General features: G+C 42.3%; 1 protein-coding gene across 1 annotated transcript in view; it reads left to right on the top strand.

The window, feature by feature from the left end:
- Positions 1–12627: 12627 nt before the first annotated feature.
- LOC311519136 (kynurenine/alpha-aminoadipate aminotransferase, mitochondrial-like) overlaps positions 12628–22933 on the top strand; it is a 41704-nt gene continuing 31398 nt past the window's right edge. The window contains exons 1-2 of the mRNA XM_084625395.1: positions 12628–12814; positions 16417–16535. Coding sequence (XP_084481521.1) covers positions 16469–16535 — 67 coding nt within the window. The 5' untranslated portion in view covers positions 12628–12814; positions 16417–16468. The remainder of the gene's footprint in view (positions 12815–16416; positions 16536–22933) is intronic.

The following is a 22933-nucleotide window of genomic DNA, read 5'->3' as shown; positions in this document are numbered from 1 at the left end:
TTTGTTCAAATCTCACTCTGTTTCCACTATAAAAGGAGATATTATGCTTCCATATACAAAGAATAAAGCATACATTTTGTCAACCTCAAATGAGTTATTTTTGACAAAGGAAAACAAAAAGAAAATCTTCATGAGAGAACAAAGTCTGTATGTCTCCTGGTTTATGGGCACCAAGCAACACTGGGAACAAAACAGGCAATGAGCTCTGCAGAGGTGAAAAATTCCTAGAAATTGAAAGATACAATACACACAAAACCTAAAACCATCACATCTACTGCACACAAAGATACTGAAAAAGGAAGGAAGATATGAATGGAGAACAGGAGAGGAAATGTAAAGAGAAAAGATTTATAGGAGAATCTTCCTTGATCTTTGAGTTCTCTTTCAGCCAGGTATACTGCATTGTTCCTAGACACTGGCTTATATACAATGATAATTCCCCCGGTGCTTCAGTCCTATATTTGGCCTAACATAGCTCCCAGCGTTACAAGGGGAAATTTATTTCTTTCACTACTGGTTAGCTGAGTTTTCTTGTTGCATAATTAGATTGAACTCCCTTGAATGTTATTCTAGACAGAGACCTACATTTTTTCCCTGTTTTATTGTTTGGTATTAGATTCCTCTTGTAATGCCAGGTTCATCATCACGCATTATTCCAGAACATGAAGGTCACATCCGGAAACCATAGCTGCAGAGGTGTCACATGTGGAATAGAAAACAATAAACCCCCAGGGCATGTAGCCAGATCTGGAGGGACAGAGTCTGCCCAGCCTGCAAAACTGCAAGAGCTGCTGCCCAAAAGTGTATCTTTCATTTATCCAGTCAACCAGGCCACTTAGGTCCTTTAGTTCTTTACCCGTACTGATTTCAGTCAGCTTCTTCTTAGCACTGTTCAGGAGTGGAGGACACTAATGACCAACTCCTGTACCTTTGACATGGTCCTGACCAACGTAAAACAAACTTATGATAATAACCTTAAACAAAACCTTTGTTTAAAGTTGTTAGCATATGTATTGTGGTGTTAAGAATGAATGCAGCAGCAGGAAAAGGAGCAGAGCGTGGTCCTGCCCCCCCGCAGCCGTGTCCTCCGGCAGGGCTACGCAGCTGTGTGGGGGCAGGGGGTACAGCTGCCAGCATGGGGCCGTCCAAGGGCCCAAAGTCTTTCTGGTACCCTGTACCAGCTAGAAATCTCTTGCAGGTATGGAGTGTACTGCCGTACTTGGCACTCCTGAAACTACCTATAAATGGTACATAGGAAATAGGAGGTTCTGCTTCAAAGCCACAATGCTTCACCCAAGGAATGCCTGCTGTCAAGAAGCTGCCAGAGAACTATAAAAACTCTTGGACCCTGATCCTGTTATCTCAGATCTGCTTAAACTTTGAAGGGGGAAGTTTGAGTCACAAGACTGAAGTCTCCAGTTCCCTGATATTGGACATTGGACTATAACCTATGGAACTAATTCTGAAAGAGCTCTACTATGAAAGTGATCTAAGAACTCTACTCATATCTGTATGTATGATGATCTTTTAACCAATACTCTTATTTTTAAATAAATCTTAGTTTAGTTCATAAGAATTGGCTGTAAGCATATATTTGGGAAAAGTCTGAAATATTCATTGACCGGGTGGACAATGTGTCCAATCCTTTGGGATTGGTAGAACTTTTTAATATGATGAACAAGATTTTCAGTAATTCTCATTATATTTGACTTGAACTATTATTGTTTTTATTATGGTAGCATCTATTGGTTCTAACCAACTTAAGGGCCTCAGTGTATAGGTACTGTACAAAGAGAGAGGTGATTCCTTCCCTGAAAAGCTTACATTCTTAAGAGACAACACATATAACTTACAAGCAGAGAAAACAAATGTGACGGATTCAACTGTCGTGTGTCACCCACGGACTCACTACGAATGCAGTCAGAACTCTAGTGGCTTTAGACTCTTGGTAGAATTGGCCAGAGTTAGCCAGCAGATCTATGAGACCCCATCCCTGCACTGGACCAAACCCCACTCAGAATTGCTAGGTAGAGCTTATGTTCTTCAGAGTCTGCTAGATCTATTTTGCTGCTGCACATTTGATAGTTTGCCTAATTTAGGACCTTCCATGCAGATAGAGGGCAGCATGAAGTCAGGATGGAAGGAAGGCTGTGAGATGTTTAACATGGCTGATTTTATTCCTGTCCATTTCTTAAGATCTGATCAAGTCTGTGTCATACTTCCACTTTCATCTGTATCGCTGCTCTGATACCATCACCTTTTAAACTTCTAGTTGTTCCAGCTGCTACTAAGCACTGGCACAACTGGAATTAATCCTTAAGATAAAAATGCAAGCAGAAGAATAGCCCAGGCAGGACATAAGAATGGCTATACTGGGTCAGACCAAAGGTCCATCTAGCCCACTATCCTGTCTACCGACAGTGGCCAATGCCAGGTTTCCCCGAGGGAGTGAACCTAACAGGTAATGATCAAATGATCACTCTCCTGCCATCCATCTCCACCCTTTGACAAACAGAGGCTAGGGACACCAGTCCTTACCCATCCCAGCTAATAGCCATTAATGGACTTAACCTCCATGAATTTATCCAGTTCTCTTTTAAATCCTGTTATAGTCCTAGCCTTCACAACCTCCTCAGGCAAGGAGTTCCACAGGTTGACTGTGGGCTGTGTGAAGAAGAACTTCCTTTTACTTGTTTTAAACCTGCTGCCCATTAATTTCATTTGGGGGTCCCTACTTCTTATATTACAGGAACAAGTAAATAACTTTTCCTTACTCACTTTCTCCACACCACTCATGATTATATACCTCTATCCTATCCCCCCTTAGTCTCCTCTTTTCCAAGCTGAAAAGTCCTAGCCTCTTTAATCTCTCCTCATATGGGACCCGTTCCAAACCCCTAATCATTTTAGTTGCCCTTTTCTGAACCTTTTCTAATGCCAGTATATCTTTTTTGAGATGGGGGACCTCATCTGTACACAGTATTCAAGATGTGGGTGTACCATGGATTTACATAAGGGTAATAAGATATTCTCCGTCTTATTCTCTATCCATTTTTTAATGAATGCTAACATCCCATTTGCTTTTTTGACTGCCGCTGCACACTGTGTGGATGTCTTCAGAGAACTCTCCACGATGACTCCAAGACCTTTTTCCTGATTAACTGTAGCTAAATTAGCCCCGTCATATTGTATGTATAGTTGGGGTTATTTTTTCCAATGTGCATTACTTTACATTTATCCACATTAAATTTCATTTGCCATTTTGTTGCCCAATCACTTAATTTTGTGAGATCTTTTTGGAAGGTCTTCACAGTCTGCTTTGGTCTTAACTATCTTGAGCAATTTAGTATCATCTGCAAACTTTGCCACCTCACTTCTAGTTTCATAAACTGCCTGTAGTAAAGCAATTACAATCTAACGGAATAAGCAGACTTGATTTTAGCAGGAATTTTTCATTTAGTGATCATGAAATTGAACTAAATGAAGTGCTCAGCTGCCATCTAGTGGTCAAACAGTTAACATTAGTACACAGATGTCCCTAATCTTGCCTCTTTTCTACAGGCAACATCTATACTGCTTAGCGCACATACCATCAAATAATTCCAGTGAATTTTAACACTTCCTGTGGCACACCACAGTGCATGCTAGACTAGGTCCTTTAATGATGGTCTAATAATAATTGGTCTAATAATTTAGTTTGGAGGACATTCAGTGTCCTCAATCTGCCCATTGACAGCTCTTTCTTAGGATCTATTTATGTGCCTTAAGATATAGAAATGACAATGGTTCAGGTCACATTACAAAAGTGTTGTAACAACCTTAAATAATCACAAAAATATTGTGGATTGAATCTTGGCACAGTCTCATAGCAAGGGCAGCTTCTTTTTTGAAGGAAAAAATACCAAACCAATCTTTAAATCCAAAGGGGTGGGGAGGACGACACCCTGAAGTGCACGGCTTTCTAGCCTCTTTGCACTCTTAATATAGGATTGTTTGAATTTAAAAAGAAAAAAATGAGACTGGACCTGTAACATAGTCCATCTGTTTCGAGATTCAAGGATGATGGGGGAATGTTTTTAAAGGAAAGAGATACTGCTCCTTAAAATTATGTGAATATTACACATTCAGAGCAAAATTTCTTAATGAATTTCACAAGTCTTACTGTAAATAGCATACACCCTATATAGCAACACAAAAAAACACCAGAAAAGCTGAGAAGTGACTAGTCTTACATAATGTGTAAACAGGACATTCATTTTGATTTGTGGTTTATAGGGTATTGTGAAAGTATTGAAATTATAATTCATTAAAGAAATGCTACTTGAAGGGTTTGTTGAAATATAGTTGTCAGGAAGAGAAACATTAAGGAGTGTGAGACAATGGGTCCTCAAACTAATTAACTTAGAGCTCCTACTGAGCTAGGAGATTGGTAAACGTTAGTATGCAAATAAGATATGTATGTATATTTGTCAGTTTCTGCTTCGTTTTGTCTCTTATGTTAAATTGGCTTTGGCTTATCTGTATAAATAAGTTAGCTTGAGTTTTTGCATGGGGCTCACATATCTAGGTGCACTGGCAAAGCACTTTGCTAATAAACAGAGTGGTCTGAAAAATTATGTGAGTCCTGAATCTGACTTTGACAGTATGCAACTGGTGATGAGTGAACTGCTAAAAGATCCAAGGTTCAAAATATGAATGCAGTTTGAATAAGCATCAAATAAGCTATATTCTCCAATTTCTTTTAGTTTGTTTCTAATAATACTGCACTGAAATCTACTAAGGACCCCAATACAGCCCGCTGAAATCAGTGCAGCAGGGTTGCCACTTTGGTGAGCAGGCGTAGTGCTCAGGGCCTGTTGCCCTGGTCTCACTTTTCACCCAATGTGTCCAGGACCCCATAGAGAGGGGATTCTACTCAGTCAGCTTGTGAATTGGTAAAACCCTAGTCCTGCCCATCCCAGGGCTAGGCAAAGAGGAATCTGGGCTGGACAGAGGCTTCTGGGCCCTCCCACTCCACCAGGTCCCAGCCCAGGACCCTGAAAGTTGGCCTGTTCTTGGCCCATCTCCTGTTCAGCTTGCCCTGGGACACTTTCCACCCCACACAATGTTTCAGCTTGGGGAATGGCCAATGTTTGATGCCTCACAAGGTATTTAGTCCTTTTCACCAAGCCCCCAGAGTCTCAGGGCTGATGTAGACAACCCTCTCATGTCCCCATGGTTCTCCCTCTCTTGAGGTTGTGGGGAGGGAGAAAGACTGACAGCTGGATCACCGCAGTAAGAGCCACTTCTGCTCCTGTTGCAGGGAAGCACTCGTTCTGGAAATTGCTTCTCTCCTCCCCCTGCCAGGGCTGCTGGAGCTCTTTTTAGAATGTTCCTTTTCCCAGGAGCATGCTCAGCAGCACCTGAGGGTATGGCACTCTGTACTACTAAGCAGCATCCTGGAACCCCCATATTCACCACTGTCATAATTATGATCGGCTTTGTCCAAAGTATGCGTTATGAGGTATCATTTTAAAAGTTTTGATCTGTTGAACATTATCATCCTGTTGGCTCATATGTGCTATCATTGTATGTGAAGTTATGCTATGCGTGTGTCACTGAAATATGGAGTAGCCAGATATGCTGATGGCCCATTAAAGGGAATCCACTTTCCCAGAAGCCATCCAAGAAGAGTTCTCAGAGAGCACCTAGACAATGGATACTGTTTGATGTGGGCAGACCCCACATCACAAGCATAGATCTTTCCAGCCAGCTAGAAGAAACTATCACTGGGCCTCTCCTGTCTTCCCCCCAAATTCAACACCTCAAAGAAACATCTGGAGGACAAATACTTTGAACTGAGGATGGTGGTCCCACGCTGGAAAAGAGCCCAAGCCTGTGTATTGAAGATCTGTAACCTGCTTGTACCATCTGTCAGAGCGAGACATTGCTTGATTCAAATCCTGTTCAGTTTGTAGAACTCAGACTGTGAATTTATTTTATTTCTTAGGTAACCAACTTTGATCTGTGCACCTGCTGCTTATAATCACTTAAAAACCTATCTTTCTGTAGTTATGATATCTGTTTTGTATTTACCTAAAACAGTGTGTTTTAGTTGAAGTGCTTGGGAAATCTCAGCTCAGTGTACAAAGGCAAGTGTCAGAGTAGCAGAAAAGAATTCTGTATTCGCAAAAAGAAAAGGAGTACTTGTGGCACCTTAGAGACTAACCAATTTATTTGAGCATAAGCTTTCGTGAACTACAGCTCACTTCATCGGATGCATGTGTGTGTGCCCCTTCCACATTGAGGGAGGGGTAGACTGGGTAATGAACTTTTGTCCTGGTCAGAAGCCTGACCAGTGTGACCATACAGTTCTGGGGTGCAGCACTGGGTGTTGGATCATATTAAAGAAGTTCTGTATTAAAATCACAAATGAGTTTGATTCCCCATAGGTTAAATTCCAGGGTATTACTAATTTAGAGGTCTCTTGGTTTTTGGTACTGTTTCTCTCCCTCTCTGTGTGAAACTTGCAAGCTGCTAATTGTTTTAGCATATTCTAAGACAGAGTCTGTTCTCAAAGTAATTCTTTGTAACAACAACTACTCACACAGAGAGAGACTCAAAGCAATACTCTGTAACAACAGAAACAGCACACAGAGACTCCCCGCCCTTTTGTTGTATTCATCTCGCTTTGTTAACAATTGTGATTAAAATAGAGATAGAGGATGTATGTGGATGGATGCTTGGTGTGGATAATAACTGAATGATCAGGGAAGGGCCAGCCTAAGAATCCAGTGCCCATCGGCTGAAGAAGGTGTCAAGTGGAAATAACCAGAGGACCCCCGGAGGGCAGACTGGAATCCACCCAACAGCCTCAAGAATGGGAGAACCAAAGAACAAGATAACATCTGGCAGCACGGAGCTGTCAGGAATGTGCTACCTGCTGATTGATTCAGCAACAGCAGGATGAAGCAATTCCCATAGACTGGCATAGGAAGAAATTCCTATAAAAATGGACTCTAGAAAGTGACAGCTTTGGGGTCTGATCCTGCAAACCAACTTCCAGGAGCATCAGATGAGCATCTGATAAGGCCCTGCTCCCTCCTCATGTCCCGGCCACCTGGCCAGTGGCTTGGCATGAACAACTCTAAGCCTGGTAACTATAATAACAACCTTGCAGAACCTCTGTGTGTGTGTGTGTGTGTGTGTGAATAAATATGAGATTGAATGGAATGTTATAGCTCTAACTAACTGCTTACTATGATTCTTTCTGTATTCACAATAAATGTGGCATTATGCCTTTTCCCCTTTAATAAGATCCTGCTGGTTTTTATTTTATTGGTATAAAATGGGGAGCTGTAGGGAATTGGCTGGAGCCTCTCTTTTGTTGGCTCATGAGTGGTTGGCAAAGCATGTAACACAGTTGGGTGTGTCCCTGCCTGTGGAGGTCTGTGAAAGTGCAGTACCTGCCAGAGGTTTGTGACTTAGCAACCACACCACAGTGTGAGAGGGATACCCCAGGCTGGTGGGACAGAGGGCTCAGCGGTCTCACAGTGCAGGTTGCAACCCGGGAACCCTATCACAGAGGAACAGAGCTGGCCCAGTACTGCTCCAGCCTTTCCCTGCCTCAGTGTGGGGGTTGTAAATCCCATCGGAGGGAGTCTTTCCACTGACTTCATTGGGTTTCAGATTGTGCCTTGGACAACACCACAAAAGGTTTGGAAATAAGATTATACACAGGATGACAGATTTAACTACTATTTTGAAATCCAACCCACATCCGTTGAGGCCTGAATATGTACATGAGTCTAGAGTTCCATAAATTCTATACACCTCTAGACCAATTCTGATTTGGGACTCCACAATCTCTCATGTCTCAGCATCATCACTTTTTAGCCATTATTTCCCTAAACATACTTCAGGTGAAATCCTGGCCCCATTAAAGTCAATGGTAAATTTTGATTTTTATTACAACGTTGCTAACAGTCACATCAAACTAACAACTCTTTCTGCTCCAACCTACATTAAAAAGGTCTGGGAAAAACTTTTTCCATTTTGCATGCATTAATTTCACAGAAATACTTGGCAGACATGAAGCTATAACTGTACAATAGCTGTTCATGATGAAGTCCCCTAAAAAAGCAACTGCCAAAAAGGCATCCTGGTAATAATCTCCCCTGGTTTGCTGATCTTTGCTGAACTCTGATCTTCACCCTCAGGCCTCAATACCTTCCAAATCCTGGTCTAGGTAACATGTTAACTGCCTAATGTAGACAAGGCGATGTGCCTTTCATAAATATAAAGGGAAGGGTAAACCTCTTTGAAATCCCTCCTGGCCAGGGGAAAGCTCCTCTCACCTGTAAAGGGTTAGGAAGCTAAAGGTAACCTCGCTGGCACCTGACCAAAATGACCAATGAGGAGACAAGATACTTTCAAAAGCTGGGAGGAGGGAGAGAAACAAAGGGTCTGTGTGTCTGTCTATATTCTGTCTTTGCCGGGGATAGCCCAGGAATGGAGTCTTAGAACTTTTAGTAAGTAATCTAGCTAGGTATGTGTTAGATTATGATTTCTTTAAATGGCTGAGAAAAGAACTATGCTGAATAGAATAACTATTTCTGTCTGTGTATCTTTTTTGTAACTTAAGGTTTTGCCTAGAGGGGTTCTCTGTGTTTTGAATCTAATTACCCTGTAAGGTATCTACCATCCTGATTTTACAGGGGTGATTTCTTTATTTCTATTTACTTCTATTTTTATTAAAAGTCTTCTTGTAAGAAAACTGAATGCTTTTTCATTGTTCTCAGATCCAAGGGTTTGGGTCTGTGGTCACCTATGCAAATTGGTGAGGCTTTTTATCCAACATTTCCCAGGAAAGGGGGGGTGCAAGTGTTGGGAGGATTGTTCATTGTTCTTAAGATCCAAGGGTCTGGGTCTGTAGTCACCTAGGCAAGTTGGTGAGGCTTTTTACCAAACCTTGTCCAGGAAGTGGGGTGCAAGGTTTTGGGAAGTATTTTGGGGGGAACGACGCGTCCAAACAGCTCTTCCCCAGTAACCAGTATTAGTTTGGTGGTGGTAGCGGCCAATCCAAGGACAAAGGGTGGAATATTTTGTATCTTGGGGAAGTTTTGACCTAAGCTGGTAAAGAGAAGCTTTGGAGGTTTTTCATGCAGGTCCCCACATCTGTACCCTAGAGTTCAGAGTGGGGGAAGAACCTTGACAGCCTTTAACACTTGTTCAAGTGGTCAGGTTCAATCCGTGGAGGGAGCCCCTGGGAGTTCACTCGCTGCCAGGGCTAGAGTGTCAATTCAAAGAATTCCAGAATGGCTGTGAAGTGCTATAGTTGTGTAACCTAGATAAGAAGGGGATGTGTAATGAAAGGGTCAGGAGAGGATGGTGCTGCTTGGAAAAGGGTCACTGCAAGGAGGGGTGAGGGCTGTGTGAGGGGCAGTGAAGAGAGGCTTATAGGAGCGGTGGGAGGGATGGGTTGGAGGGCTGGGAGCAAGGGGAGCTGTGTGCGGCAGTGCCCGTAGTTTTCTCCAACCCCACCCCCTGCCATCCATTCCCCCTCCCCTTCCCTCTCACCACTGCTGTACCAGGAATGGACTCACCACTGCTGTACCAGGGTTGAGTCACTGGATGCACGTGGGACAGATTCTGCCTGCAGCACCATGCTGGGGCCCCACAGACTTGCCTCATTGCCACTGCTGGGCTCTGGGGACTCTCTCTGCTCCTCCTGCTGCTGGGCAGCCAGGTGGCCCAGTGCCAAGCAAGCCCTGGTACCACCAGAATGGGGCTTCACCTGGGCTGTGTACACAGGTGGCAGAGTGGCTCAGATTTGAGGTAGCCGAGTCCCCTCTAGTTCTAGCCACCCCGCCTGTGCTTAGTAGTAGTAGGGCCATGACTCAGGTGGCTCCACCACAGCTCAGCCCCCCTTTTATCATTTCTACTCTATCCATTTTCTGTATAATGTACCCTGCATTCCACTCAACTACATGCCCCATACATCCACTCACACTTTGATGCTACACCTTTTTCAGTGCTGTGCTCTATACTACCTCCCCCTGTACACTTGGGCCCAGATTGAGCAAAGCACCTAAACATGTGCATTGCAACCTTTTCTTTCATCATATCCTTCCTAACAGGCAACCTATTCCAGTTAGTACTACAGTAGCGTTCTGCACTCCTTTGCCCTTGTGACAGAGTGCTGTTGGCAGCTATAAAATGAGCCCTTTAAAAGCCAGCATCCTGGTCACTTAGCTCACCCAGGGCACTGGATGCAATTCGCGTAGTTGTGATTTGGAAGGGTAGAAGGGATGAGGTAATTTAGTTCAACAGCTGGGTAGCTGAGAAGAAAGCAAGCAGCATGAAAGGCTGAGTTAGGGAACAGGAAGGGGGCTCCATGGAACTACTGTTACTACTTATGCTCCCAGTACATCACACTGGAACAAAGGCACTTGGTGGAGGTACCTTGGTGGACTGTGTGTATTGCTTAATTTACAGAGAGAGCCAGCCAGTCCTCCCAGGAGCTGAAGGGGGAACCCGTTCACAGTTCCACATTACTAAAAACCTGTGTAGGATTTAATAACACAACTCAAATCATTTCACCCTGCAGGACAAACAAATTTTAAGCACTTTAACCTTCCCCCCCAATGCTCTCTTCTTCCCACCTCCTGTATGAGGGGATATATTTACTATGGTATTACGTGTAAATTATAATGTAAGTGCTTCAGCTCAGGGCCCTTGCTTTATCCCTGTGTCTGCCAATATCTAAAGAATGAAATGAAAATAAATATTTTAAGAATAAATTCAAGGCAATTACTTTCTATCACATCATTTTCTATCACATCAGTTTTAAATGCTGAATGATGTAGGTCCCAGACTGAATCTAGAATGCCGAGCAGAAGCACAACAAGGCTGGACCTGCTACACAATACAGCTTCTGTCTCTCTTTCCCCACCTCAGTGTGGGTGTGGTCTCTTCTACCCATCACTGCTCAGGTAGCACACTTCCCCACTCTCTTTTCCAAGAAGATCTCTCTTCCCCTCTCAGCACCTCCATAAACCCAAACTCAGACCCAAGATTTTCAAAAACAGGCAACTAAAGTTACACTATGGGAGTTTCTTCCAGGACACATCACACGATCCATTGTCTACAGCCAACCCCTAAGATACAACCAAATTTGCTCCAATCCCTCAGACAGAGACAAACACCTACAAGATCTTTATCAAGCATTCTTAAAACTACAGTACCCACCTGGGGAAATGAGGAAACAGATTGACAGAGCAAGATGGGTACCCAGAAGTCACCTGCTACAGGACAGGTCCAACAAAGAAAATAGCAAAACACCAAAGGCCATCACATACAGCCCCCAGCTAAAACCTCTCCAGCACATCAGCGATCTACAATCTATCCTGGAAAACAGTCCCTCTCTCACAGACATTGGGAGGCAGGCCAGTCCTTGCTTACAGACAGCTCCCCAACCTGAAGCAAATACTCACCAGGAACTGCACACCACACCACAGAAAAACTAACCCAGGAACCAATCCCTGTAGCAAACCCCGTTGCCCAGTCTGTCCCCATATCTACTCTAGCGACACCATCAGAGAACCCAACCACATGAGCCACACCATCAGGGGCTCATTCACCTGCACGTCTACTAATGTTATATACGCGACTGTGTTCCAGCAATGCCCCTCTGCCATGTACATTGGCCAAACCGGACAGTCTCTACATAAAAGAATAAATGGACACAAATCAGACATCAGGAATGGTAACATACAAAAGCCAGTAGGAGAACACTTCAATCTTCCTGGATATTCTCTAACACATTTAAAAGTAGCCATACTTGAACCAAAGGAAAAAAAAAACCCACACACTGCAGAAACAGACTTCAAAGAGAAAATGCAGAACTAAAATTCATTTGCTAATTTAACACCATTAATTTGGGCTTGAATAGGGTCTGGGAGTGGCTGGCTCACTAAAAAAAGCAGCTTTGCCTCTCCTGGAATTGACACCTCCTCATCAATTATTGGGAGTGGACTACATCCACCCTGATCAAACTTGCCCTGGCAACACTGGTTCTCCACTTGTAAGGTAACTCCCTTCTCTTCATGTGTTAGTATGTAATGCTGCCATCTGTAATTTTCACTCCATGCATCTGAAAAAGTGGTTTTTTACCCACTAAAGCTTATGCCCAAATAAATCTTAGGCTTTAAGTTGCCACCTGACTCCTTATTGCTGTGGGTGAAGTTTTCAAGAGCACCTAAAAATTAACTTAGCCTAAGTCCCTGTTTCAAGTGACTTAGAGACCCCAGTGTCCAAAACTGAGACTTAGGTGCTGACTTATTTATTTGATGCCCGTAATTAGGCAACTAAATAAGTGAGCTGTTTGTCAAAGTGCTGAGCACCCCTCAACAGGAGATACTGGAGCCTCTGGAGTTTTGAGGGGGGAAGAGCTGGCCTCTTAGTAGGGTGCCTAAATAGCTAGGGACCTAATTTTAGTCTTTTATTAGTTAATCGTGGCCGGAATTCTGACCTCTCCCTTTGCTCTTTCACGGCTACCTCCCTGCTCCCTCCCACCCCGTTCCCAGTCCCGGCAGCCAACAGCTTTGTGGGCGTTTAGCAGGGGGCAGTGACTTCAGCGGGGCTTCACTTTCCTAGCGCTCACGTGCCGCCGGCAGCACATGCCCAGCAGGGCGCGTTACAGGTTGCACACGAGCACGGCTGAAGCCGGCCTTGCACCGACCGTATCCAGGTCCGAGCCCCGGCGCGGAGCGGAGCGATCCCAGCTGCCCGGGACAGCGGGTGGCTCCTGCCTCTGGCTGGCGTTGGGAGGAAGGTCAGCGTGCGCCTGTCTGCCGCGGGGCTAGTGGGGACGGGGCAGTGGCTGCTGCCCTCCGCGTCCCGCTGCAACGTTCCACGCCGGCCTGCGGCCGCAGCAGACGCTTAGTCCTGCCGGGGCAAAGGCTCACGCTGCTGGCGGGCCAGGCGCGGGCAGCAGGCCGAGGGTGAGCGCGGCGGGAGCCTCCGTACGCAGCAGGGCCGGGGAGGTTCTTCTCCGAACCAGCCACTGAGCGAGCCCCCAGCCCGACCCGCCACGGCCTGCTCCGGGGGCGCGCCGGAGCGAAGTCTCCCGCCCAGTAAGCATCGCCTGCTTTCAGGGCGGCTCCACCCATTTTGCCTCCCCAAATTGCCGCCGCGGCGGGAAGGGAGCCGGCCCTGCCTGCTTTGCTCCCCACCTCCCCGCTTGTTACAACCGGCTTCCAGAGCACTGAAATCCTTTGCAGGCAGGGCTTAGTCCCCGCAGAGAGAAATGTAAAGAGTTAGCGGCTCCTTGCTGCTCAGTTTCAGAGCGAAAACGTCTGCCTTGCATTGCACCATAGAAAATCAGCTACAAGCTCAGAAATGACAGGTTTCAGAGTAACAGCCGTGTTAGTCTGTATTCGCAAAAAGAAAAGGAGGACTTGTGGCACCTTAGAGACGAACCAATTTATTTGAGGATAAGCTTTTGTGAGCTACAGCTCACTTCATCGGATGCATACCGTGGAAACTGCAGCAGACTTTATATATACACAGAGAATATGAAACAATACCTCCTCCCACCCCACTGTCCAGCTGGTAATAGCTTATCTATTAGTCTCTAAGGTGCCACAAGCTCAGAAATGTGTAATATGCCCATAATTTTAAGGAACAGTATCTCTTTCCTTTAAAAAGATGCCCCCATCATCCTTGAATCCCAAAATGCATTGCAGAGAAGGGGAGTGGAACTAGGATCAGTCCAGGATATTGATCAAATTTTAATCCAAAAGAAGGAAATTTGAACAGTTTATAGTAACTTCAGAACATGCATTTGATGGGACCGTCACCATCCAAATTCACCTACCTGTTGACTTATGAGGTGTGTCAGTAACAGGGTATTACTTACATTTGCTTCTGCAGTTGCCTGCAGTTAGATAGTAACAAGTAACATTAACGTCACTTCTGAGTTCTACCTTGCTTCCTTGTGTACAGTGAGCTGTATTCTTTTCTGGTGCAACAGTGAATAGTCAACAGATACATTTGGACTAGTATTTCAAAAGTGATGTTTTTGTCCTGGGGAAAAGATGAATTCTAGGTCCTGCAGGAAGAGTATTTCCCTAGCCACATACATTTCTATTTGAAATATTTTCTAGAACATACAGCAACTGATTCTGGTCTCACACTTGTGTAACTAGGAATAGTCTCACTGAAAACAATACAAATGACCCTATTGGAAAACTGGTGGAAGTGAGAGCAGAATTAGGTCCATGCTTTTGATATCAAGTTTGGAGGTGGATTTTTTCAGTGAATCCTAAAAGAATGTCAATTGTGCTAGCAGCTTTCAAAAAACAAAAACGTCAACCTGTTGAAGATGGATTGCATCGCTTTCCTTTCCAGAAGCCCTCTGCCAACAGTCATTCTGGACCTGTGATGGTCTAGCACAGGGGTGGGCAAACTTTTTGTCCTGAGGGCCACATCCGGGTTGCGAAATGGTGTGGAGGGCTGGGTAGGGAAGGCTGTGTGCCTCTGCAAACAGCCTGGCCCCTGCACCCTATCTGCCCCCCTCAGAACTCCTGACCCATCCAACCCCCCATGCTCCTTGTCTCCTGATCGCCCCCTCCTGGAACCCCCCACCCCTAACCACCACCACCCCCGGACCCAACCCCCTATCCAGATTAGGACCCAGCAAGTTGTAAGACTGGGCCCATCCATAATAATATTTTCCTTAAGTTCTAGACAGTTCAGTCTGCCTATTGCTACATTGGGGAGCTTTGGTATGCAGAAGTACAGGGCGCATACAGGAGGTTTTCTTCTACTGCAGTAGGAGACCCTGCAGTTTGAGAATGAAAGGATATTTTAATTGGGTTGTTCATATAAATACAAATAACAGAAATAACATTGCAAACAGGAATACATTCACTAAAGCAACATTGATTGCTATGTGTTAGTAATCTATAAAACATAAATATAGTCATGTGCACTTGATTGCTCCAAACTTTGAAATAATTTTCATATTTTTTGCCCAGTAGGTGAATTTTTTCTTCACCATCATTACTAATTGACTTTAGTTACTCTTGTTCTCTGTGAACTGATAAGTATTTCCTAACCATAGAAAATGTTTAGGTTTTGAAATTTGTTTTCTTTCTGCATTGGAACAAAACTAAAACCTTTTCAAATTGTTCACAACTAGGGAGAGTGGGAGAAAGAGCTTCCTAATCACTGGGCTATTGGCTATTCTGAATGGGTGGGTGTCTCTCTCTCTCCCTCCCTGTCTCCTTCCAGCTTTTTACATCTGATGGAAATTGTTTACTGTAGTAAGGTCCTTTTGGAGGCAAAGGAAAAATCAGTTTGAAACATTTTGGAAGACATTCATAATTATGCATTATTTAAACCACATCTCTGTCTCCTAGTCAGACAAGTGTTGTGCTATATTGTGACGGCTTGCATAAGTTAGAGAACTTAAATGCTATACTTAATTCAGCTAACAAAACAAAGCTGGATTCTCATTAGAAAGAGCTGATGGTTGGTTCAGATCTGTCACTCTTCTACACTCATAATTTGTCTTTAATTTACAGTAACTTTTGCTTTTTGGGACAAGTGACATAAGTGAAGCATTCAGTTCATCTCATTCCTTCATACACCTCCAAATTCTCCTGATAAATGTGGCATGGCTATTTATACTAATCTTAAAATCCAAGAACTTGATCCAAATCTAACTGAAATCAATGAGAGTCCTTCTGATGACATTATTGGGTGTTGGACTGGACCACAGAGGAATAAATCCCAGAACAACTGGAATGTATATACTATAATTATTTAATGTAATAACCTGAAATGCTTTATAAATTCTTTTCTTCATTGTTTGGTATGCTATCTTAGAAATACAGCATTTCATTCTCTACTGTGAAGTTTGTTTTTTGTCCATTTTCATTTGACAATTTTATTTTTCCCTTCCCCTCCTTGTCTTTTAAATGAACCCAATATAGAGCTGCTACTTATTTCCTTTTTTATGTGTGTGTGCATCAGAATTGTTGATGTTCCCCAAAAATGTATATGACTCTCAAAACAGTGCTGGTTAACTACTACAGCAGAAACAAAAAGAGTGAGAGCGAGAGAGAGAGAGCACAAAACCACTATACATTGTTTTGTGAATGGGCTCCCCAAAATAAGTGTCATCTAAACATTCATTAACATTTTTAAAAAGCTATTTTGAATCAATATGAAGGGAATTCATTTTAATTAGATTAAATTGTGAGCTTAACAATGTGTATTCCTCCATTTTAATTATCTTACTAAATGGCCAAGTTAAACAGATTGTATGTTGGAAAAGTTTTTTACTGATGGATATTTTTAATGTGTTTACAATCCAATGTCATGAACCATGTTGAAAAGTGATGTTTCCTTTTTCCTTCCTTTTTCTAGCCCGTTGTGTCCCATTTAACTAATGAACTGAATTGCTGCTCGTCTTATAGACATGAATTACTCTCATTTCATCACTGCAGTAAGTGCAGCAAGAAAGGCATCTCCAATAAGAGTTCTGAGTGAGTACACACTGGTCACCCCTCACTAACAGCTCCTAAACCATATTGCCCTGTCTTCTGAACTCAGCCATGACGCTGCAGATAAATAGCGGAGCAGTCTTACAAGAAAACTGTGGGCAATTATAACCTAATACATATATAGCTAACAAATATGCTGTTTGTCTTATTTGCTTTCAATGGGTAAAGGCAGAGGTAGCTGAGATAGTTTGCCTTTGTTCCATAAAATGAATTTGTACCCAATGGAAACCACCCCACACAGAGAAAAGAAATGAAAATAGTAACACTGTTTAATTCTTTTAAATTCATGCCAAAAAATATTTCTGGTAATACCCCTGCTTCTGGAGTTGTGGCCATTAAACTGTGACTTTTGTTGCCGAATTTTTATTAGTTGTACAGGACCATTTGACTATTAGGAAAGATGAGACTGACCTTCAGGAGGACTTCCTCTTTGATTCAATAATTAACTATTATTGAATCGAAGAGGAAGTCCTCCTGAAGGTCAGTCTCATCTTTCCTCGCACTTCTGATTGCCCTTGCGTGTCACTTGAAGAAGACTAAGGCTTAAGGCCAGAAGTGACCATCATGATCATCTAGTCTGATCTCCTGCATATCACAGAGCATGCAGAAACACCCCAGGTTGAAAACCACAGGTCCTTAGTAACAACCAGGTTATATTCCCCTTATTTTGTAAACCAGTGGATTAGAGAGAAGAAGTTTGTTTCTTCCCCCACTTTTTAACAAATAGAGGTGAAAGTTATATTAAGTCTTGTAAAGGAATAAACACTTGAAAAGACAAGCCTTTATGAAGACACATCCCTTCATTTAGCACTTTTGCATATGTTTCAATAAAAAGTGAGCATGTAGAAACATTCCAGGGTTAAAAACACAGAGAACCTGTTTATAAAAGTAAATTATAGTGATAAAAACGTTTTCCCTAGGTTTTAGACTAACATGGGTTATTTTTTAGTAAGCACAATATGAAACAACAGGCTTTTGCAGCAAAGCCATTGTTAGCAAAAACAGCCTCTGTGATCAGAGAGAAGAAGGTTGCTTCTTCACCTGCTTTTTAACAAACACAAGTTAAAGTTACATTAAGTTTTGTAAAGGAATAAAGCTCTGCTTTTATATTTACTTGAAAAGACAAACCTATCTGAAGAAACAACCTTTTATTTACAGGAGTGTTTCAATAATAAAGAGCATGCAGAAGCATCCCAGGTTTAAAACCCCAGGTTCTTAATAACAGACAGTTTATATTCCCCTTATTTTGTCAACCTCTGGATCAGAGAGAAGAAGTTTGTTTCTTTCCCCACTTTTTAAAAAAGAGAGGTGAAAGTCTTGGAAGGGTATAAACACTTGAAAAGACAAGCCTATACGAAGACACACATGCCTTCGTTTAGCCCCTTAAGCATAAGTGTTTCAATAATATGTGAGTGCAGAAACAGTTCAGGGTTAAAAAACACAGAAAACCAGTTTATAAAAGTACTGTATAGTGATAAAAAAGTTTTCCCCTAGGTTTTAGGCTAGCACTAGTCATTTTTTTTAGTAAGGACAGTTCGAAACAGCAGGCTTTTGCAGAAAAGCAGCTGTCAGCAAAAACAGCCAGCCAGTAGATCAGAGATAAGAAGGCTGCTTCTTTGCCTGCTTTTTAACAAATACAAGTGAAAGTTATATTAAGTTTTGTAAAGGAATAAATACTTTAAAAGACAAGCCTATATGAAGACAGAGCCCTTTATTTAACATTTTTACATGTGTGTTTCAATTAAAAAAAAATGAGCATGCAGAAAACATCCCAGAGTGAAAACCACAGATCCTTAGTAACAGCTAGTTTATATTCCACTTGTTCTGTAATCCAGTGGATCAGAGAGAAGTTTATTTTCCTCCCCACTTTTTAACAAATCCATGTGAAAGTTATAATAAGCTTTTATTTTCCTAGGGCTTTTAGATTTAAGTATGAATTTTTCTGTTGCATTATCAGAATGTCTTTGTTTTTAAATGTTTGCAGCCCGTGTGCTGAGACACAGGTACAAGCTCCTGTGTTCGTTTTGGGTCCATAGATTTTATTAAAATAATACAACACAGGCTGGAGCTTTCTCTAAATTTTAAAAGCAGATAAGACTAATTAGGCTAGCCAGTGCTCCATGCACTATAGTCTGCCTTAGCAAGGTTCTAGAGGGTCACTCCTTCAGTTTGCTTGGTTATTTTTTACACAGACTTCTTTCCTAACTTTTTAAATGCTGTTAAAGTTTTAAAAAATGGTGAGATTGCATTGAAAGATACTTTATGAAAGTTATAAGAAGTATTTTATTCCATTTACTGATTGTAAAAGACAAAAAACACTGCTTTGTGACTGCGCGAAGCTTAGAGATAGCCTATCTGAAGAATACCCTCACCCCTTGACTTTTCCCCCATACCTTTAACACTTGCTAAACATGCAGTGTTTCATTATATAAATATTTTTAACATTTAACATGAAAATACAGAATTGACTGAGATGTAAAATAACATGACCTTTTTAAAGGATATTCTGTATGCAGTGAGGCCTATTTGAAGCATTATGGTTTTTTTAAAGTTTATTATGAAAAAGCAGTATTGACTGAGCTGTAACAAATCAAGACCCCTTTTAGGGATATTTTGTAGAAGTTTAGTGAACTAAAAAGGCTTAAGATACTAGCTGTCCTTTTAAAAATAGTGTTTTTAAAGTACCAAAACAACTGGGTAAGAATATGAAAACTGGCAATGGAGGGGAGTTTACATATGTGTTTTAATCAAAAAACAAGATTCCTTTTTAAAGTTTGGATTTATACAAAAAACACAAGAAAAAAATAGCTTATGTAACTTTTACTTGCATTTGTTAAAAAGTTTGGGAAAGAAGCAGACTTCTTATCTCTGATCCACTGACTCACAGTCGCTGTTTTTGCTGACGGGAGCTTTGCTGCAGCTTCAAGTTGTGCTTACTAAAAAATAGCCCATGTTAGTCTAACACCTAGGGAAAAACTTCTAAAAATTGTTTGTTACTAAAAGATTATGGTTTTAACTTTTATTAAAGCCTCTATGTAAAAGGTCTACATTGCAGGAAAAATGCTTGGGGATTTGTATTTTTAGATAAGAATAAGGCAGTTAAAGGGGGGCGGGGGAGGAGAGAAGGGAGTTGGCTCTTGTTTAAAATCTTGGGACTATAGGATTAATTCATTCGAATTCTATGACACTGCTGTAGAACAACATCTGATTGGTCCAATCCAAAGGCGGTGATAACAGGTCTGAGGGGCAGTAAATCTGGGAAGTTGGTTCATTCGGCAGAAAGACTGGAAGGGTAAAAGCGCGCTCTCTCTCTCTCTCTCTCTCTGATTCAACCACGTGCTGTCTATCTTTGCCCTTTGCAAAGGGGCTTTCTTTTCCCTTTTCTTGTCCTGTTCTCTCTTTTAACCTCTCTTTATATGTTTCTTTTATTTAACTCTTTTTAAATGCTTTTTTCTTAACCTACCCTTGTATTTAATTGTTTGAATGCTTTTCTATTAACTTTTTTACCATGTGCTTACTAAACGGGATCTGCCTTAGTAAATTCCCTCTTTTTTTGCTATGTGTGTTTTTCTTAAACCTAGCTTTTAATATTATTTAATGTTTTTAAAAGCTCTTTTCTTAACCTACCCTGATATTGAATAGTTTAAATGTTTTTTCTTAACCTACCCTTGAATTTAAATGTTTTTCTATTCACTTTTTTACCATGTGCTTACTAAACAGGGAATTAGTAAATTCCCTTTTTAAACCTAGTTTTTAATTTAATGTTTTAAAGGCTCTTTTCTTAACCTAACCTGAGAGTGAGTAGTTTAAATGCTTTTTTCTTAGCCCCCCCTTTATAGTTTTTGGCCAGGTACTTACTAAACAGGCTCTGACTTAGTAAATTTCCTTTTTAAACCTAGCTTTAATATTATTTAGCTCTTTTCTTAACCTACCGTGATAGTTAATAACCTTTTATATTTATTTCACATTTTTCTATTCTTGAATAACATGCCAAACTAGACCTTTACAATTCTCTCTCTGCCTCCCCAGATAACTTTTCTTTCCTTTTTTTCCTCTAAACCTTACCCAAACTTTCTTTTTTCATCTTTAAACTCTCTCACTCTATTCTTTCAACCTTTTTCTCTAAATGTATCCAAGCACAAACACACACGACACACGAATTTTTTTTTTCAAAATGGCCAACAGCACCAAACTTCGGCGCCAACAGAAACAGGGTTGGAGGGCGGGACATAAACCCCAGAGGGAGCGTGGAAACCTGTCAAAAAATAAATGGTGATGAATACTGTTGAGCCGTATACTACTCATGATGTAAAGGCTTCAAGTTGCAAAGAATCCACCGTTCACTCTAGTATATTACTCTTGACCTTACCAGCCATATTGATATGCTGAGTAGCTCCTGTACCTATCAACTTCCTTGGCTGTTTCACTCCATCACTGCTTCTTACTTGCCCCACTCTGTACAGCTAGCTCTAGATTCATACTGTACACCAATGGTTCTCAACCAGGGGTATGCGAACCCCTGAGGGTACACAGAGGTTTCCAGAGGGTACATCAACTCATCTAGATATTTGCCTAGTTTTATAACAGGCTACATAAAAAGCACTAGTGAAGTCAATACAGACTTGAGCATGCAAGGGTGTAATCAGAAAGGCCAAAACACAACTGGAGTTGCAGCTAGCAAGGGGTGTGAAGGATAACAAGAAGGGTTTCTACAGGTATGTTAGCAACAAGAAAAAGGTCATGGAAAGTGTGGGTCCCTTAATGAATGGGGGAGGCAACCTAGTGACAGATGATGTGGAAAAAGCTGAAGTACTCAATGCTTTTTTTACCTCTGTTTTCACAGACAAGGTCAGTTCCCACATTGCTGTCCTGGGCAACACAGTATGGGGAGGAGGTGAGCAGGCCTCAGGGGTGAAAGAACAGGTTAAGAACTATTTAGAAAAGCTGGACGTGCACAAGTCCATGGGTCCAGATCTAATGCATCCAAGGGTGCTGAGGGAATTGGCTGATGTGATTGCAGAGCCATTGGCCATTATCTTTGAAAACTCATGGCAATTGGGGAGGTCCAGGACAACTGGAAAAAGGCAAATACAGTGCCCATCTTTTAAAAAGGAAAGAAGGAGAACCCAGGGAACTACAGACCAGTCAGCCTCACCTCAGTCCCCTGGAAAAATCATGGAGCAGGTCCTCAAGGAAACCATTTTGAAGCACTTGGAGGAAAGGAAGGTCATCAGGAACAGTCAACATAGATTCACCAAGGGCAAGTCATGCCTGACCAACCTGATTGCCTTCTGTGATGAGATAACTGGCTCTGTGGATATAGGGAAAGCAGTGGATGTGATATATCTTGACTTTAGCAAAGCTTTTGATACAGTCTCCCACAGTATTCTTGCCAGCAAGTTAAAAAAGTATGGATTGGATGAATGGATATAAGGTGGATAGAAAGCTGGCTAGATTGTCGAGCTCAACAAGTGATCAACGGCTCGATGTCCAGTTGGCAGCCGGTATCAAGTGGCGTGCCCCAGGGGTTGGTTTTGTTCAACATATTTATTAATGATCTGGGTAATAGGATGGATTGCACCCTCAGCAAGTTTGCAGATGACTAAACAGGGGGGAGAGGGAAATATGCTGGAGGGTAGGGATAAGGTCCAGAGTGACCTAGACAAACTGAAGGATTGGGCCAAAAGAAATTTGATGAGGTTCAAAAAGGACAAGTTCAGAGTCCTGCACTTAGGACAGAAGAATCCCATGCACTGATACAGGCTGAGGACTGACTGGCTAAGCAGCTGTTCTGCAGAAAAGGACCTGGGGATTACAGTGGATGAGAAGCTGAATATGAGTCAACAGTGTGCCCTTGTTGCCAAGAAGGCTAACGGCATATTGGGCTGCATTAGTAGGAGCATTGCCAGCAGATTGAGGGAAGTGATTATTCCCCTCTATTCAGCACGGATGAGGCTGAGGGAACTGGGCTTGTTTAGTCTGCAGAAAAGAAGAGTGGGGGACAGGGGGATTTGACAGCAGCCTTCAACTACCTGAAGCGGGGTTCCAAAGAGGATGAAGCTCATCTGTCCTCAGTGGTGGCAGATGACAGAACAAGGAGCAGTGGTCTCAAGCTGCAGTGTGGGAAGTCTAGGTTGGATTTTAGGAAACACTATTTCTTTAGGAGGGTGGTGAAGCACTGAAATGGGTTACCTAGGGAGGTGGTGGAACCTCCATCCTCAGAGGTTTTTAAGGCCTGGCATGACAAAGCCCTGGCTGGGATGATTTAGTTGGTGTTGGTCCTGCTTTGAGCACGGGTTGGACTAGATGACCTCTTGAGGTCTCTTCCAACCCTAATCTCCTATGATTCTATGACTAAAATTTCATACAGACAAAATGAG

The sequence above is a fragment of the Lepidochelys olivacea genome (assembly GCF_965140295.1).
Source record: "Lepidochelys olivacea isolate rLepOli2 genome assembly, chromosome: 4".
In the NCBI taxonomy this organism is placed as follows: domain Eukaryota; kingdom Metazoa; phylum Chordata; order Testudines; family Cheloniidae; genus Lepidochelys; species Lepidochelys olivacea.
The sequence above is the reverse complement of the archived record's forward strand: the minus strand, read 5'-3'. Positions and strand labels throughout refer to the sequence as shown.